The 19,078-nt window shown below is 43.7% G+C and overlaps 1 protein-coding gene across 1 annotated transcript; it reads left to right on the top strand.

Moving 5' to 3' along the window:
• On the top strand, positions 12,302-14,683 carry LOC8085727 (B3 domain-containing protein Os03g0120900). Its single transcript, XM_002468575.2, has one exon. It carries the CDS (start codon positions 13,212-13,214, stop codon positions 14,202-14,204), a length of 993 nt encoding a protein of 330 aa, XP_002468620.1. The 5' UTR covers positions 12,302-13,211; the 3' UTR covers positions 14,205-14,683.

Here is a 19,078-nt window from a genome sequence, read left to right as displayed (position 1 = left end):
ATCCTCAGAATTGTTATCACCTTGGGGTTTTTTAGAGAAATTACTGCGGCAAATTAAGCAGTGTAGACATTTTAATTAATTAACTTGTGGTTGTGCATGTGTTGCATTATCCTCTGCCGGTTATTAGCTGACAGACATGTCCGGCCATGCATCGATACTGATTTACTGAAGCCTTCCCTGTCAACTGTCATGCATGCACATGCCTGCATTTGCTAGCTCTGGCCATACTGCTTGAGCATCGATAAACAGTGTAGATGGGCAGTTGCTATCAATTAAGCCGAAGCTTTTACAGATGCATATAGCTGTTCCTACACATTCATATGCATATAAGATGAGACACCATGAAAGGCAAAGGGTAGCAGAGGGCAAGCAGATGCCTAGCAAAATGCTCCTTTTGGCCATGCACCTGCAGTGCAATGGAAAGGGAGGGGGGCTACACTACTCTGCAGCTAGAAGCTATTCTGATCGATCTCTCTTCCTTCTCTAGCTTCTCTTCTCTTTTCTGGAGGCCTGCTGGGCTCCCTGCTATGGCCTGCACGCAACTTCTCATCTCATGACTAGCCAGAAAGAAGGCTGCATCCTTTTCATTAATTCTCATCCTGCAAGTTTCTTTGCTACATGCAGACAATTGTGTGAAACACAGGCCTGCCGATCGACACATATGCCCAACTTCAGCTGCCTGCTGAACCTCCTACCCTTATTTAACTTCTAGGAGTAGTACCTCTATATGCATGTTTGTGTCTAACGACAGTCTAAGCATTATGATTGCAGGGTGTTGGGGCCTAATAGCTAGCTAGAACTTGCATGAAGCATATATGATATATATGCCTCTAGCTTAGCATGCCCAAATATGTTTACTGTACTGTCTCTTATTCCTAATACTCCTACCAATCTAGGTGTACTGTGCAGGTGAGATCAACATGTAAAACTATACATGTATCTATATGTATGTACTGTACCCCAAGCTAAAAAGTAGCTGAGCTGTGTACTGGTGCTACTACCACGACTTCACTGCACTAACCAGTGGTGGTTCAGTTCAACATGGGGCTGCTTGGCATGAAGTCAGCTTCAGCTAAGAAGAGAAGAGAAAAGGCAATGCAATGAAATCCGGGGATGGAATCCAACTCATGCATCGGGTTCAAGTCTCCGACTTGATATGTGTGCTCGTATTTTTCTGAATTTATTTTAGGATTTAACGGTGCTATGTTTTTATTTTTTAGTGGTAGGCGACGTGTCCGTCTACAGCGAGACGCATCAATCTTAAGATATATCGGTCCAACTCGGTTCTTCGAAGGTGCTTATAGAGATAGAGTGTGTGTGGGTGCGTTCATATGGGTGAGTGTGCGTTTATGTATATGAGCCTCTAGGTTGCATCTGTAACGTTTCGCAAAAAAGGAAAAGAATCCAACTGGCGCAGAGTAGTACTACAGCCCATTGACCCTGTCCATTCATGGAAGACTTGCCCGTTGACATGATCGGATAGTTGTCATACTAAACACAATATATATATATAGGTTATGCTCGCAACAAGTTGCTGAAATATTGATCGATTCCATCAATCCGGAATGCTTCATCGTTTCGTATGCGGGTAACAAATTAAAGTCAATGGACATGGATCGGACGTGCGTGACAACGGCGATGCGCATGCAGATAGGTAGATTTGCCCTGGCCTGCATGGTGATCTGATCGATCAGATCATCAACCCTTGATATATCTCTCCAAGATCACTGAGATCCAAAGCAAAAGTTTCAGAATCCCCGGGTTTCAGGTTCATGTTCAGGGTTCAGCGCATATGTCCCTATCGATCGATCTTATTTACACGGATGCAATCCAAATGTGTCATTATCAGAGGCGCGCATGCACAACTAGTTAGCCGGTCAACATGATGATGATATAGTCGTACCAGTAAACAGCAGCCCATCTGCTGATTTTCCTGGACGGGGGAGTGGTAGGGTTCACATCATCCACAGATCGAATTGCTGCATGCGTCTTTAGCATATATGTGGTCCAGTGATGAGTCAATATAATCCTCTCCTTTTCCTGAGCTGTTCAGATCCATCTGAAGACAAGCCAAGTACTTCTCTCGTAACTATTCTTGCATCTTTAGTAGCAGTTTCATATAGTGGAATTCTTCTTGCGAACATATACCCTTCGGACATTATGTAACTATTCTTGCAGGTGTAGCATCATGCAAGCCTGACTAATCTCAGTGTACTACCATTTGAATGGAATCATCAGCTTCATTCAACCAGAGAAATGCATGTCTAGCCGCAAAATTGTTGAAAAAAAGGCATGAGTTCGCACTGGTTGTGTTATCATGAAAAAAAAGAAATATTTCCATCAGATTGTACAGCGGCTAGAGTATACTGTATATACATAAAAAATAAACAGCTGGGACTGCCTAATAATGCAACAGCATTTTTCAGTGGAAAAGGATGGATGGATAGATTGTCCTAGCTAGCTAAATGACGTCGACACCGACTGTGGACCTCAAGAAAAGCTGTACGCACACTGTATATTAACAGCGAGCACTTGTACGATTTGTGCCGCGCATACTTTCGCACATGCACATGCATATATACGGAGGCCATCCATTTTCCAATCTGAACACTGTACACACGATCGAGAAGCTGCGTGTTTTTTCCCGTCAGTTTATCAGGCAGATACAACCTGAATTATTTGCATGCACCCCCGTACGCCATACATGATACCTACTACGCGTTGAGATCAGTGAGCATACGCATTGCAATTAAACAATATCGTACCGATCAAAAAAATTGACCAATAAAATTATCATTATCAAAATTGTAAAGATCCACCCATTTCGCTCAGGTCTACGAGTTTTTTTTCTTTTTTTTTTTTGTGTGTGTGCCATTAGAATCCTAGAACCCTGACAGGGCATGCAAGTTGGTCAGAGAAGTGCCAGATTATCTTAGGCCCTGTTTAGTTTCCTATCTAAATTTTTTTTATCCATTCCATCAAATCTTTGGACACATGCATGAAACATTAAATGTAGATAAAAAATAAACTAATTACACAGTTTGGTTGAAAATCGCAAGACGAATCTTTTAAGCCTAGTTAATCTATGATTAGCTTTAAGTGATACAGTAACCCACATGTGCTAATGACAGATTAATTATAATTAATAGATTTGTCTTGCAGTTTCCAGACGAGATATGTAATTTGTTTTTTTATTAGTTTCTAAAACCTTTTCCGACATTCTCCCGACACATCCGATGTGACACAAAAAAATTTTCATCTCCAATCTTTACTCCACGGCCTTGTTTAGTTCCTAAAAAATTTTTGCAAAATTTTTCAGATTCTCCGTCAAATCGAATCTTTAGACACATGCATGAAGTATTAAATATAGACAAAAATAAAAACTAATTACACAGTTTGGTCGGAATTGACGAGACGAATTTTTTGAGCCTAGTTAGTCCATGATTAGACAATATTTGTCAAATACAAACGAAAGAGCTACCGTGTCAATTTTACAAAATATTTTGGAAGGCCGTACATATGGCCACGGCGACGAATTGGGATGGAATACTAAATATGCAATGCAACTCTATCTTCTCTGCTAGCTAACCCCACATGTGTGCTCGTTATTTGTATATTTGTACTGTCCACACTACACAGGGGTCAACAAAAAGCGCGCAGCCAATCCGCAGAGAGCCCGGCGCCGGTAGACGATCGATCTCGGGATGCTTTTGGTTTCATGCCAATCGACCAACAACTTGAGCGAGGTCTAGCTGGGGGAACCGATTAGTGGCAAGAGGGCATGCATGCAAGGGTGGGCTTGGGATTCCCCTATCTTTGACCGCTATGTATATATTGGTTTGTTCAACTGTTTTTAGGGGAGGATGGGTTTGGTTTGGTTTCCTTTAAATTTCCTTCTTGTGATTAGTTATTAATTGATTCCAAATTCATTAGTGCCATTTTAAGATACTAGTCTGTAAACATGTGCATCCAGCTTAGAATTTTATGAGAAAGAAGCATTAGTTGTTCATGTTTAATATTTACAAGCATCGTTGTTAAAATCTAGGTTCTATATTGCAAAATTTTATCACAACATTTATTTTGGGTTGATTAATTTTACGAGGCCAACTTCTAATTAATTTTATGACTTCACAACATATCAGAGGGATCTTATTTTATTTTGCTATTTCTCTGTGGCTGAAATTCCTTTGGTTTCTAAATGCCATACATCAACCACCAAAACATAAAAACCATCTCTTAACAACCAATCCTGTTCAAATTTAAGTAGAAGTTGATGTCTATTATGACAAGAGGCACCTACGTTTGTTAAAGTAACTTGTAACCCAAGTCTAGGTCGGTTGAGATTAGGATCTTGTATTGTTATCCCATGTTGTAACCTTGTTGTACTCTTAGTTAGTTATCCAAGATCTCAACCGACCTAACCAAATTGTAAGCCACGTGAGAGGCTCTTTCTCACCTATATAAACAAAGGTGCGGCCTCCTACGGGAGGTTCAACGCTTCCCAAATTACTTTCATGGTAATCAGAGCTAGCCTCTAAACAAACATCCATAAGAAATCATGTCGACGTCCGAAGCCACCGCCGCGGTGCTCCCGTCGTCGTTTGGTCACCCCGTGACCGAAAAGCTTACCAGATCCAACTATGGCCTCTGGAAGCTCCAAGTTCTCCCGGCCATCCGCGGGGCACGTCTCGTGGGCTACATCAATGGCACCACCAAAGACCCGGAGAAGGAGATCAAGGGCACGGATGGGAAGAAGATCCCGAACCCTGCATATGAAACCTGGATGGCTCTCGACCAACAGGTGTTCAGCTACCTCGTCGCTTCGCTCACGCGTGAAGTCCTCAAGCAAGTTTCTACCTGCAACACGTCCGAGGAGCTTTGGTCTACACTGGAGGCGTTGTACACGTCCCAGACTCGCGCGCGCTCTGTCAATATACGGATCGCGCTCACGACCACCAAGAAGGGATCTATACCTGTAGAAGAATACATTGGCAAGATGAAATCTCTTGCTGATGAGATGGCATCGGTGGGTAAACCCATCGATGATGAGGAACTTGTCTCGTACATCTGCGCTGGCCTTGACATCGACTTCAACCCCGTCGTCACGTCGGTGTTGGCTCGAACTGAGCCAATCTCCGTCACAGAACTTTCTGCGCAACTCCAGTCCTTCGAGCAGCGGATGGACCTGCTCGGCGGCAACGGCAATGGCAACAGCAGTAGCTCATCTGCAAACATTGCAGCACGTGGTCGTGGTGGTGGCCGTGGTGGAAACCGTGGCCGTGGAAACCGTGGCCGCGGAAGCAACTCCGGCGGGCGAGGGCGAGGAAACTACAACTCCGGCAAGGCCAAGATCAGGTGTCAGCTGTGCAAGAAGGAAGGCCATAGCGTGGTGGATTGCTGGCGTCGCTATGAAGAAGACTTCGTTCCTCCAGAAGACAAGAGCGCCAATGCTGTCAGCAATGGCAACTATGGGGTGGACTCCAACTGGTACACGGATACAGGAGCCACTAATCACATTACCGGCGAGCTTGACAAGCTGGTGATTCGAGATCGTTACACAGGAGGTGAACAAGTCCACACGGCCAGTGGCTCAGGTATGAATATAGCACATGTTGGTCGTGTTATCTGTCATACTCCTGAACGTAATCTCATGCTTAACAATGTCCTGCATGTTCCTAAAGCAACAAAGAATCTTGTTTCGGTTCATAAATTAGCCTCTGATAACAGTGCTTACTTTGAGTTTCATCCAAATTCCTTCTGTATTAAGGACAAGGCAACGAAGACAATCCTCCTGGAAGGAAGATGTAGAGGTGGCCTCTATCCTCTACCGGCTGGTGCCCTCAAGAATAAACAAGCTCTCAGCGCGTCTCCTAGTGGTGCTCATCCTTCGGTGGAACGGTGGCATCACCGCCTAGGGCATCCCTCGTTTCAAGTGGTTCAACAAGTTGTCAAAAGGAACAAATTGCCATGTTCCTTCGAGTCTAGTATTAGTTCAGTGTGTGATTCATGTCAGATGGCCAAGAGCCATCAGCTACCCTATTCCAAGTCATCGAGTCAGTCTAGTTTTCCCTTGCAATTGATCTTTTCTGATGTTTGGGGACCAGCTTGTGATTCTTTTGGCAGAAATAAATATTATGTTAGCTTTATCGATGACTATAGCAAATTTACTTGGATCTACCTCCTAAAACATAAATCTGAGGTGTTCCAACGTTTCCATGAGTTTCAACAGCTAGTTGAACGACAATTCGATAGGAAGATCCTGTCAATCCAATCTGATTGGGGAGGGGAGTATGAAAAATTGAATTCCTTCTTCTCCAAAGTTGGAATCACTCATCTCGTGTCATGCCCACATGCTCATCAGCAAAATGGAGCTGCCGAGAGGAAACATAGACACATCGTGGAAGTTGGGTTGTCTCTTCTAGCTCAATCATCTATGCCCTTGAAATATTGGGATCAAGCCTTTCTATCTGCCGTATATCTCATCAACCGAACTCCGAGTAGAGTCATTGAGTCTCAAACTCCCCTCGAACGACTGTTTAAGATGGAGGCTGATTATACTTCTCTTAGAGTTTTTGGGTGTGCTTGTTGGCCCAATCTAAGACCCTACAATGCTCATAAACTCTCCTTCCGCTCAAAACAGTGTGCTTTTCTTGGTTATAGTAACCTTCACAAAGGTTTTAAGTGTCTTGATATTGCCACTGGCCGCATATACATCTCACGAGATGTCGTTTTTGATGAGAATGTTTTTCCCTTCTCAAGGCTTAACCGGAATGCCGGCGCTCGTTTTCATTCCGAGCATAATCTCCTTGACTCACACTCATCAAATTCATCTACAAATTCAGGAGATGATGATATACGTTCTGACTGTGCGAATATTCTACCGTGCGCTGCTACTAATCCCTTTGTGAGATTACAGGCAAACCCGACTCAATTCGATGGAGAAAACGGCGTTTTCCCTGGTGTGCCTCCCGGCGCGGAACATGAAGATGATCCGCCGTCATCGTCAGTACGAGGTCCAGGCGAATCAGCCTTGGATCAGGCGCCGGCTGGTGTCGTGACGCAGCAGCGTGGGGAGACAACGACGACGCCGCATGGATCGGCTGTGGCTGGCGCGGCCACCGAGTTTGATTTGGCGGGATCAGCTATGCCATCTGCGCCTGACCCCGCTCCTGCGTCAACTGCAGCGCCCGTGGAACCCCCAGCACCGGTCGCACTCCAACAATTGCCCAGAACCAGATTGCAGCATGGAATTCGCAAACCAAAACAATACACTGATGGCACAGTCAGGTATGGATTACTGGTCACCAATGATGAACCGAGAAATCTTGAAGATGCTCTAGGAAACAAAGATTGGAGAGATGCAATGGATGCCGAGTTCTTAGCTCTTCACAAGAACAAGACGTGGCATCTTGTGCCACCCAAGCAGGGTAAAAATATCATCGACTGCAAATGGGTCTACAAGGTGAAAAGGAAAGCAGATGGGAGCATAGATAGACACAAGGCAAGATTGGTGGCTAAAGGTTTCAAGCAACGGTATGGCATCGATTATGAGGACACATTCAGTCCAGTAGTGAAGGCAGCCACTATAAGACTAATCCTATCCATTGCTGTGTCAAATGGATGGAGTCTTCGACAATTGGATGTACAGAATGCGTTTCTTCATGGCGTTCTAGAGGAAGAAGTGTATATGAAACAACCCCCTGGGTATCAAGATAAGCTGCATCCGAATTATGTGTGTAAGCTTGACAAGGCGTTATATGGCCTCAAGCAAGCGCCTCGAGCGTGGTATCATCGGCTAAGCATGAAGCTTCAAGCCCTTGGATTCAAACCTTCAAAGGGTGACACCTCTCTCTTCTACTTCAAGAAAGGTAACCTGGTCATGTATATTCTTGTTTATGTTGATGACATTATAGTTGCAAGCTCATCCCCTGAAGGAACTAGAGCTCTACTCCAAGATCTCAAGTCTGAATTTGCACTAAAGGATTTGGGTGAGCTCCATTACTTTCTGGGCATAGAGGTATCCAATGTTAAAGATGGAATAATTCTGTCCCAAGGCAAGTATGCTGGTGATCTACTCAAGAGGACAGGTATGCAATTTTGTAAACCAATTGGTACCCCTATGGCCGTATCAGAGAAGCTCTCTCTGCATGAGGGAACTCCACTCAGCATGACAGATGCAACAAGGTATAGAAGTGTGGTTGGCGCTCTGCAGTATTTGACTCTAACCAGACCGGATATCTCTTTCGCTGTTAATAAAGTGTGTCAATATTTGCACTCACCAACCACAGCTCATTGGACAGCAGTAAAGCGTATCCTCCGATATATCAGAAGTAGCATGAGTTTGGGGCTTCGGATAACAAAGTCATCATCTCAGCTAGTCAGTGGATTCACCGATGCCGATTGGGCAGGGTGCGTTGATGACAGACGTTCTACAGGAGGATTTGCTATCTTCTTTGGTTCCAATCTTGTGTCATGGAGTGCCAGGAAACAAGCTACCGTGTCAAGGTCTAGCACCGAATCTGAGTACAAAGCCATGGCAAATGCGACTGCAGAAATTATGTGGGTTCAGTCTTTGCTCAAGGAGCTGGGCGTGCGTGACTCGCCGATGGCCAGGCTGTGGTGTGATAACCTCGGCGCCACATATCTGAGTGTAAATCCAGTGTTCCATGCTCGAACCAAGCATATAGAGATTGACTACCACTTTGTAAGAGAAAGGGTAGCGCAAAAATTACTTGATGTCAAGTTGATTGGAACGAATGACCAGGTAGCAGATGGGTTTACGAAACCATTGACTGCTTACAAGCTACAAGAGTTAAAACGCAATCTAAACCTAGATGTACCAGGTTAGGATTGAGAGAGGATGTTAAAGTAACTTGTAACCCAAGTCTAGGTCGGTTGAGATTAGGATCTTGTATTGTTATCCCATGTTGTAACCTTGTTGTACTCTTAGTTAGTTATCCAAGATCTCAACCGACCTAACCAAATTGTAAGCCACGTGAGAGGCTCTTTCTCACCTATATAAACAAAGGTGCGGCCTCCTACGGGAGGTTCAACGCTTCCCAAATTACTTTCAACGTTCACTAACAAAGATGTGTGGTCTAAGTTACTTCTAACTTTGGCTAGTGATGTGGTAAGGGGAAATTTCTTTTTCCATTCAGGGCCCTATTTAATTGCTCGTAGACTAGGTCAGTAATGACAATTTCAAAACAAATTTAGGTGTTGTTTTAAATTATATTTTATAATGACAAAGGTGGGTTATTTATAAATAGTTTTAGGGGTTATTAAAAATAAGACAGATATGGATAATTTATATGCAACTTTAGGGGGTTATTTAAAATACATTTCGTAAGAGTAGTTTATATACAAATTTAGGGGTTACTTTTTATATATTCTTAAGATATAATAACTATTACACTACCAGATAAGCGAAACTTTCTGACGACCAGAAACCAACAAGAATGGTCCAAAATCTGACAGTTTCCCGATGACCATCCGTTAGGAAAAGGCCGACAAGAACACCTCCACCTTATAGTTTTCCTGACGATAAGAAACCTTTTCTAACCGTAGTTCATGACGGCCCGTCGGTTTTGTATGGTTGACACAAACTTTATGAATTCCTACCGTTTTTTATAAAACCACGAGGAATGATTAGAACCATCTGGAATAATCCCGAGTTCGGTGGTACAGGCATACTTTCTTCTATTAGAAATATAAGTCTATCTAGATTTTAAGATGGCCTCCAAAATAACACTTTTACTATTGATTCCTATAAAATCATAGTTCTATATCAAAGCTTTTCTCATAATGAGTTTGGTTGTGTTGCATATCTACGGCCTCGTTTAGTTCAACCTGAAAACCAAAAAGTTTTCAAGATTCTCCGTCACATCGAATCTTGTGACACATGCATGAAGCATTAAATATAAAGGAAAACAAAAACTAATTACACAGTTTAACTGTAAATCACGAGACGAATCTTTTGATCCTAGTTAGTCCATAATTAGATAATATTTATCACAAACAAACGAAAGGGCTACAGTACCGAAAACTTTTCACTTTTCGGAACTAAACAAGGCCTACATTGACTTATATATTGTGGGGAACATCATAAATAATCACAAGATAATTATCTTAATTTTAATAAACTTTTTTGATGGAAAAATTGTATCTAGATGGGAGACATGGAATGGAAGATAGACAACAAATTGTGTAACCGTAATCTACGATAAAACAACACAGAGACCTCCGAATCTATATTGCAATTGGGATGTAGTAGTAGAAAGTTGTTAGAGTTCCAATAAAAAAGAAGATTCTTCTCCAAATCACACTGCAAACTTTGACCACAGAAAGGAGCTTTCTTGACCCTAACATGCCAACTAACCCTCGATCGGTAGGCTGCCTCCAGTTCTCCCTCAAATCAAATAAAACACACAAAAATATATAGCCACTGGCCAAATGGGCAAATGGCCATATTCTACATTACCACCACCCCCTGCGCTGTGCATCCTTTGCCCAGTTAACACCCAACAACATGTGTGTGCACCATATATATATCTATATATATATAAATTTTAAAAAAACAAACATGTGCCGTCTACCGGTAAGTAGCAGCGCATCGCATCCTATTGTATGCGCCACATGCGTATGCGTGTGCACATAAAATAGGTCGCCTCGATCTCTTCTCCCTCCTGGGGCCGAATCAGAGACCAGCAGCCATGTCGACGCTGACCTGAGCGGATCGAGAGCTCCTCCTGATCTCTCTCTTCTCAGTTCTCGTGTCCTGGCCCAGTGACAACACTAGCTGGCCTTGCAGGCTCAGCTGCCAATGGGCGAAATTTAGTAATAATATAATGCTCAGCAGATAACCTGAAATAAGTTCAGGGCCAGTTCAGAGTGATTAAAAAACTGTCATTTCAGATCCACAATCGCAAGCACATTATTCTATCTGGGTGTAGGCATACGTGGTTCAGTTTCCATTCGCTGAACTTTGGTTTTTTATACTTAGGACACAACAGCAACAAGGCAGCAGAGTACGATCGATCAGTGTGCGTCTCGCGACGATCGACCAGCGGCCGCGCGCAGTACGTTCATCTGATTCACATCCAATTAATTTATGCAGAAAACGAATGGACGATGCGCGGTTTTCAGAGGCAGGAACTGTGCAGGGATGCTTCGAGAGCTGTTCAGCGTTCTTGATGAGCAGGTGTGATAAGAACCTGCAAAGCTTTAAGCATGGTGAGATGCCTGCATCATCCTCATCAGCCTCCTGAAATGGGCCTCCACAATTTATTAATATGGCTAATTAAAGCAACAATATATATGTGCCCTTGCTTCACCTAAAAGTGCAAGAAAATTTTGAAGTGATAACATAGGTTGACTTTGTGTCAACCATGTTTATTGTACCCGGCCGAATTGGAATGGCATAAACAAAACCGGCCGCAACTAAACTTAGTGAGCGATGCAAATTTGTCTTAGTATAAAAGAACTCAGCTAGCTATTAGGTTTTGTGTGTTTATGTGGAGTCTGTCCATCCGGGTTCTAATCCAGCATTGTCGCTGACATATTCATGACTAATATTCTTTTAGTGGTAGACGCATGGCTTCAATAAGAAGGATCATATTGTGACTTTGGATCTCAAGATCTATACTAGTCTCTCGGATGTGCTCATTTAGGTTGGTTGCGAGTGTAAAAATATTTTGCAAAAGAAAAATCTAGAGTTAATACCTCCGTCCTATAAACGAAATAATTATAAGCAAACTATATATATCTTAAGCTTGCCTAAGTTTATAGAAAATTAGTGTTGACATTTCTGAATCCAAATAGATACTGTATAAAAATATATCACATGATGAATCTATTCATATTTATTTAGTATGATTATATTAATATTTTGAATAAAAACCTGATTACATTTAAGATGGAGGAGTAGCACCTTAGCATACAAATATTTTTCACTTAATATTAATAACCTGAGAAAAAAAACTATATATATATATATATATCCTTATTTGTATAAAAATAAATTAAAAACACAAAATTTAAGGCCAATCAAAGTGGTATACACTTCAAATAACCATACCACAAGATAGAGAGTATATGCATACTAGACTAGAATTACTATACCAGAGATACCAATGAGTAACATTACTGAAGATTTGCAGGCAAGGCAACAACTGGCATTTTGGGGCTCATCACCTGCCTAACTCACATAAAGGCTCCCCCTATGGCATGAGAAGGACATGCTCACATGAGCTCAACCAGATAATCCGTGGACCCCACCCCCTCTGATCCCCCTACTACTACTACTGCTGCTGAGTATTTACCTCCCTCCCACTCTCCCCCTCCCCACTCCCTATAGCTCATCTCATCTCACCCCTTTAAAAAGCAGGAGGCTAGCTACTTGTATTATGCCCACCCTCCCCTACAACCTACACCCCATGGATACAATACTAGCTAGTACTACATACATACACACTGATAGGGAGAGGTCACAAGCATCCATGTTGATGATGCATACTACACACACATGCTTAGCTGCAAGCCTGCAACAATTAACACTACAGTGGGTGAGAGAGTATATAGCTAAACTAGCTAGGCCAATTCAATTACCTTTGGTTGCAAGCCAAAAGTAAGTATCCATCTCCTTTCCCCTTTTCCCTTGCCCCACCAATGCAAGAACCTTCATAGTACTGCTACTACTGCTACCACTCTTCACATCTCCTCCTAGCTAGTTTTAGCCAGCCACTCCTTCCTCCTCCTCTTCTTCTTCCTCTTCTTCTTCCTCCGATCCCTACCATGATTTGAGTCATCTCAAGGTCGCTAGTACACAAACCCCGCGTATCCTCCTCCCTTCCGTCCCGCGGCCGGGGAAGTAGCAGCCACAATAATCCAAGAAACCAAGCAGAACCAAACCCTGCAAATTCCCCCAATTCTAAATTATTCCGATCCTAAGCCATCCGCGCGCTAATATAAAACAATTCCCAAGCTAGGTCGTATACTAACTATAGTCGTAACAGCTGCACCGCCACTGCTCGCCATCCAGCGGCATGCCATAAACAAAAAGTATGCAGGGGGTCAAAGTTTGAAGTTTGAAGGGCAGCAGCAGCAGGAGCGAGGCATCGTCGATCGATCGGCCGGCTGATCTACCGTACCTACCTACCTTGGCGGACGGACGGACGGCTCGATCTCGATCGATCGCCGGTCGTCGGAGATCGATGGAGTTCACGGCTCCCCCGACGGCGGCCCGGTCGGGCGGCGGCGAGGAGAGGGCGGCTGAGCACCAGCAGCAGCAGCAGCAGCAGCTGGCGGCGGTGGAGAAGGAGCACATGTTCGACAAGGTGGTGACGCCGAGCGACGTCGGCAAGCTGAACCGGCTGGTGATCCCGAAGCAGCACGCGGAGAAGTACTTCCCGCTGGACGCGGCGGCGAACGAGAAGGGCCTGCTGCTCAGCTTCGAGGACCGCACGGGGAAGCCCTGGCGCTTCCGCTACTCCTACTGGAACAGCAGCCAGAGCTACGTGATGACCAAGGGCTGGAGCCGCTTCGTCAAGGAGAAGCGCCTCGACGCCGGGGACACCGTCTCCTTCGGCCGCGGCGTCGGCGACGCGGCGCGGGGCAGGCTCTTCATCGACTGGCGGCGACGCCCCGACCCGCCCGTGCACCACCAGTACCACCACCGCCTACCGCTCCCCTCCGTCGTCCCCTACGCGCCGTGGCCGCACGCGCACCACCACCACTACCCAGCTGCTGCTGCCGCGGTCGGCGTCGGCGTCGGTGCCGGTGCCGGTGCCGCCAGGACGACGACGGTGCTCCACCTGCCGCCCTCGCCCTCCTCGCTCTACGACCCCCACCTCCGCCACGTCGGCTACGACGCCTACGGGGCCGGCACCAGGCAGCTGCTCTTCTACCGGCCGCTCCACCATCAGCAGCCCTCCACGGCGGTAGTGCTGGACTCCGTGCCGGTACGGTTACCCACGACGCCAGGGCAGCACGCGGAGCCGCCGGCCCCCGTCGTGGCGTCATCGGCCTCGAAGCGGGTGCGGCTGTTCGGGGTGAACCTCGACTGCGCCGGCTCCGAGGAGGAGAACGGCGGCGGCGGTGGGTGGAGGACCAGTGCGCCGCCGACGCCGCACGGCCTGCCGTCGCCGCCGTCCTCGTCGTCCTCCTCGTCCGGGAAAGCGAGGTGCTCCTTGAATCTTGACTTGTGAAGGCATGGCAGCCGGAGAGGTCGTCGTCGTCTCGTCGTCGTACTCGTACGATCTACCTCTACAGCAGCAGCCCAGCTACTAGCCTACTACTACTTTCTTCCCGGCCGCCTTCTGGCGCCACAACGGCCGGCACCAATGGTCGTCGTCGTCGTCGAGAGTGAGGGGGTAAAGAATTCAAGATCCAATCAAGTAAACAAAAGCGGCGGCGGTGGTACGTGTCCGGGCGGTGCAAGTAAGGATCGATCGAGCTGGAGGAGCACTGCACCAACAAGTCTTCGCTCGTAACCCGTATATAGCTCATCTCTCTCTCTCTCTCTCTCAATTTCCTTTAGCAAAATTTCAGTGTGAAGGGGGAAACAAGGAAATTAAGAACAAAGCAGCAACAACAACAAAATTATTTCTCGATGGTTAATTTCTCGCCTCGATTTGCTTTCTTGATTTCCTCATCTGCTAATTTAGCTATATATGAAGCTTATTAAGTGCACAGCTGCTCAAACTTCATCTTCTTTTGCCTCCTGGAGGAGACCTGATCTCTTGCATTTCTGAAAGCTATTTGCCTAGTGTCAGCAGCTCAGCATGCATGACTGTGGGCTTAGGAAACACTGTCACTGTGTGCTCCGATCCCCACATATGATAACAATTGCTAATACGCACTGCATGATCATATCAGGAGCGCGTATCTCTTCTTCTCTTGAGGATGAGAGGGACGACAAGTGTGTTTTATTGTACTGCATGCATGTATTGTGCACATGGATTGTTCTTGCTGTGGTGTTTTGGGCAGGTCAATTGGGGCTCTCTCCTTCCAAAGCACCTCGGCTGTAGGGAGGAGAGGGGATCAAGCAGGTGCCTTTAAAAATGTGGGAGCTGCTCGGCAGCAGCCAGCAGCCAGAGCCCAGAGCCAGCCAAAGCCATGGCGGCAGAGCTCAGCTCAGCTGCCATCCAGATCCCCCCCCCCCTCTCTCTCTATCTCTTGTTTCTCTCTCTAGGACAGGCAGTTATGGGAGGAATGGAGGTCAGATCCTAAATCCTTCTCATCCTGTCCTTCACACAGACGTACAGCAGGCTGATCTACCTTCGTAAGCTTGCTTGCTCATCTCCTCTCTCTCTCTCATCTCATCTCCATCTACGATCTCTCTCTTTTCTCTCCACCTCTTGACTTGGTTCGCGCATTTGTCTCTTCTGCCGCCATGCATACCTTCGTTCTTCCCTGCTGCTTCTGTTAGGACTGTTACTGCTGTTTCTTCTGCAGCAGCACGCAGTTCTGTTTTTTCTGCTACATCTACACACTGCTGAAGTGTTCATCAGGTCATGCATATACGAAACACGAATGCTAGTAATGCCAATATTTGTGTATGCGCCACCCCTGCCTTTCTGCAAGCGAGACTAAAAAGAAAAAAAATAGGAGACGAGTTGGAAAGCTTATATACTAGAGGGCTTTTCCCCCCTCTGCTGGGCTCAGTTTTTCCTCTCGATTGTCAGAATGAGAGAGGAAGATAGAAGAATCTCAGCGCATGCATGTTGCATGCCCACATTGCGTCGTAGTGCACGCTGCACAGTGCATATACTATAGCTAGCTAGTAGCATTGCAAAAGGCAATACAAAAAAAACTCATTAACATGTGGGGAACAAGCTAGTCATCACACAATGCAAGTGTACTGCATGTATATATAATTTGGAGAACCATGTTAATCTGGGTCTGACTTCTACTCATTTGGGGTACGTGTACTAATAATAAGTATATACTGTAAGTAGTACTAGCGGCAGTACGTACGTACGTATAGTGATGGGTAGAGACCATAACTCAAGTCCTGATGAGAGCTTTTCCTGTGTGCTTTACCATTATGCTCCATGCATGACACCATGAGCAGGCTCTGGCATTGCTCAGTGTCACTCATTATTAGGCCTTAATATATGCAGGGCCGTGCCTTAGATCATGTAAGATTTGCTGATAATTACGATTCTCCCATGCCTAGCTAGTAGCTCGTCAGATCGAAATGTTGTATACTTGTATGTGAAAATAATAGATATATAGCAGCAGGCAGTAGCTTTAATTTGACCGGCTGTGTTTTCCTTTAGCGTACTCCATCTAACTACTATTGGGAGTACATGTAATGGAATACGGAGTATTGATAACTCTTTTATCAGAAGTGAGCAGTGTACCATGCACGCACGGGGTTTATAGTCTTATATATAGATAGATTTCTATATACAGGTCTAAGTTTTGGTGGATCATGATCGAGCTCATAATTTTAATACTAGTACTCAGAGACTCACTACATATACATACTCAGCAATTGCGTGCCATAGTCTGAAGCATACTGATTTCCTTCCATTCCTTCCCCAGGTATGCTTTGTTTTCCAAGAGTATATATGTCAAGATTTTATCACATATATATATGTGCATTTGTTCTTCTAAAACTTCCAGTATAAGTATGTTGCCTGAAAAAAACTAGCTTGTAATACTTTTGTAATGTGGATTGACTCAGTCATTTACGCAGCATTCATATATCAGATATATAGCTCACAGTTTGTCTAGCATTCATATATTAATAACAAACTATCTCTTCGTTCCTACTAGTATGTGCTAGTACTGAAACAAAAAAACAGCATGTCATTGTCTTACGTATTGCTAGTAGACAATTAACAATAATGGTTAGTAACGACGCACACATGCATGCGTGTGAGATATAGATCGACTTGCAAGATCTGGTCAATTTGGTATATGATGTGCACAAAAATATGAAGTACTCTGGCTTGCAGCTGTTTGAGTCAAGTGAAATAATTAATCTCTCATATATTTGCATTGGAAAGATAAATGCATGTATATATAGTTGTTTATATCTTACTTGCATACATTCATATCCAGGTTTATTACCGTTCAAGCAGACACTCCATATAGTAGACTCTCATGATTAGACTGCAAATATTAATTCATAGCCTCCTTTCTAATGCTTATTAGCTATTTTCACTTTTAATAAACAGGAAAAACAATGTTATTAGCAGGTGATTATTTATGTATATGAGTAGTCGACTAAGTAACAATGTAAAGAATATCATAGCTAGTGAAACAAAATAGTCCGACTATACTCTTCTGAACATTATATCTGCATTTATTCACAAAATAATGATGCCATTTTACTTCCACTAGACAAACAAGTAGCTGGTACTGAAAATGAAATGGCATTGATATACTATATTAGTAGTTTTCTAGTAAAAACTACCTTTATAATATAGTGCACGATGACAACTAGTGCATAGTATATATTTTCAATAAGGTAATAATGTGTTCTTGTCAACTGTCATGCTTATTTATTTGCAGCATAGATAATTAAACTGGCCGTCTGCATTTTCATTAATAAGATCATTCTGTGAATACATAGTTCCTTTGCCTTAATTGTGGATTATCAAATTATTTCTTTTTGATTGATCACATACTTGTGATTCATAGTAAAACTGGTATGCATATACATGTTGGGAAATATGAAAGTTTAGCATTAGAAAGGAATTAAGAGGGACCATCTATGGGTACAGTATATATGTGTACCTAGCGATCGGATCAGTGTTTGTTGTTTCTCATTCCAAGATTATTATCATGAAATTTTCTTTATTAACCTTGAAAAAGTAACCATTGAATATAGCCTAAGGGAGCTTATAAAATTTGGTACCTCAGTTATATATAAGAAAACTCAAATTATTATTTCTGTACAAGGACTCTAAAAAAACTCTATTTCTTCACAAAATAAATGAATATCTTTTTATTAGAAATAAAGCACAGAGGACAATAATAGTATTATGGTTTTCCAGTATATATGTAGCATCTTTACTTCTCATGAAAACATAAAGAACTTAAATGGGAAACCAGAAACGTCCTCTTCATGTGGGTTGGGATCTTCTTCCATGAAAATTTCCATCAATGTCATGAAAGTGAAGTGTGAATATAGGTGAGTATAGCTACCTAGCTAGCTAGCCAATGTCCACGAGCAAGACAACGACTTGCTGATCATCTTCCCTTTCTTTTTTTGCCTTTTCTTGTGAATCGATGCATACTGCACCATCTATATGGTGATCATATAAATGGTGAGCGCGTCGTGAATTTACTGCACTATACCCACACCATCCATGCGTAAAGACCAGTCTCAATACAAAGTTTTATGGCACAATTACCAAGACTATAAACTAACCAAGCTATATAAGTTTTGTGGAGATGAAACTCCTCTCTCATCAGATGAAACTCCTTCATTTAATGACCATATCAAGTCAACAATTTTGCTTATATGACACTCTATTTAATGTGCATGACACTCTCATAAAACATGCATTGAGAGTTGAGACTAGCCTTAGCATTCTTCATAATTTTTTTCCTTTTACGGATTAAGGGCGGCCCGTTTGGCACTAGGCCAACTCTGCCTCCCAGCGGTTCCTGTCGCGAAGCCGTGCCAAATGTTGGGTGCCCAAATATAGATCCTTGCTAGAAGCCCGAGGAGCTAGAGCTACACAAAAAAGTGGCTTCTTTTAGTTTCTCCTCACAAATTAACCTGGTATAAATTATAACAAAATTGCTATTAAAGCTGTTTTTACCAAATATTTTCTAGAAAAAAACATCAGTTTCACTAGAGAAGCTGCTCTTGATGATTAATAAGAAGTCTGAGTAGTAGTCATGAAGGTCTTTAATGTCTCCTCCTCCCCACAACTATAAGCTAGTGAAGCCACACAGTTTACTTCACCGACTTCAGCTTCATTGGCTACTATAGGAATAAGCTAGAGCCGACTGAAACTCCACCAAACGAATGCCATAGTCTAATCGGAATTGCTTTGGACAGAAGGAGCTTATGAATGTGAATGTGCTTCTCCTTTTTATTTATATATATATATAT

The sequence above is a fragment of the Sorghum bicolor genome, chromosome 1 (assembly GCF_000003195.3).
Source record: "Sorghum bicolor cultivar BTx623 chromosome 1, Sorghum_bicolor_NCBIv3, whole genome shotgun sequence".
NCBI lineage: Eukaryota > Viridiplantae > Streptophyta > Magnoliopsida > Poales > Poaceae > Sorghum > Sorghum bicolor.
This window is presented reverse-complemented; position numbering and strand designations above follow the sequence as displayed.

Excerpts from the sequence above, each read along its gene's own strand:
- LOC8085727 (XM_002468575.2), top strand. The coding sequence starts at position 13,212 with ATGGAGTTCACGGCTCCCCCGACGGCGGCCCGGTCGGGCGGCGGCGAG.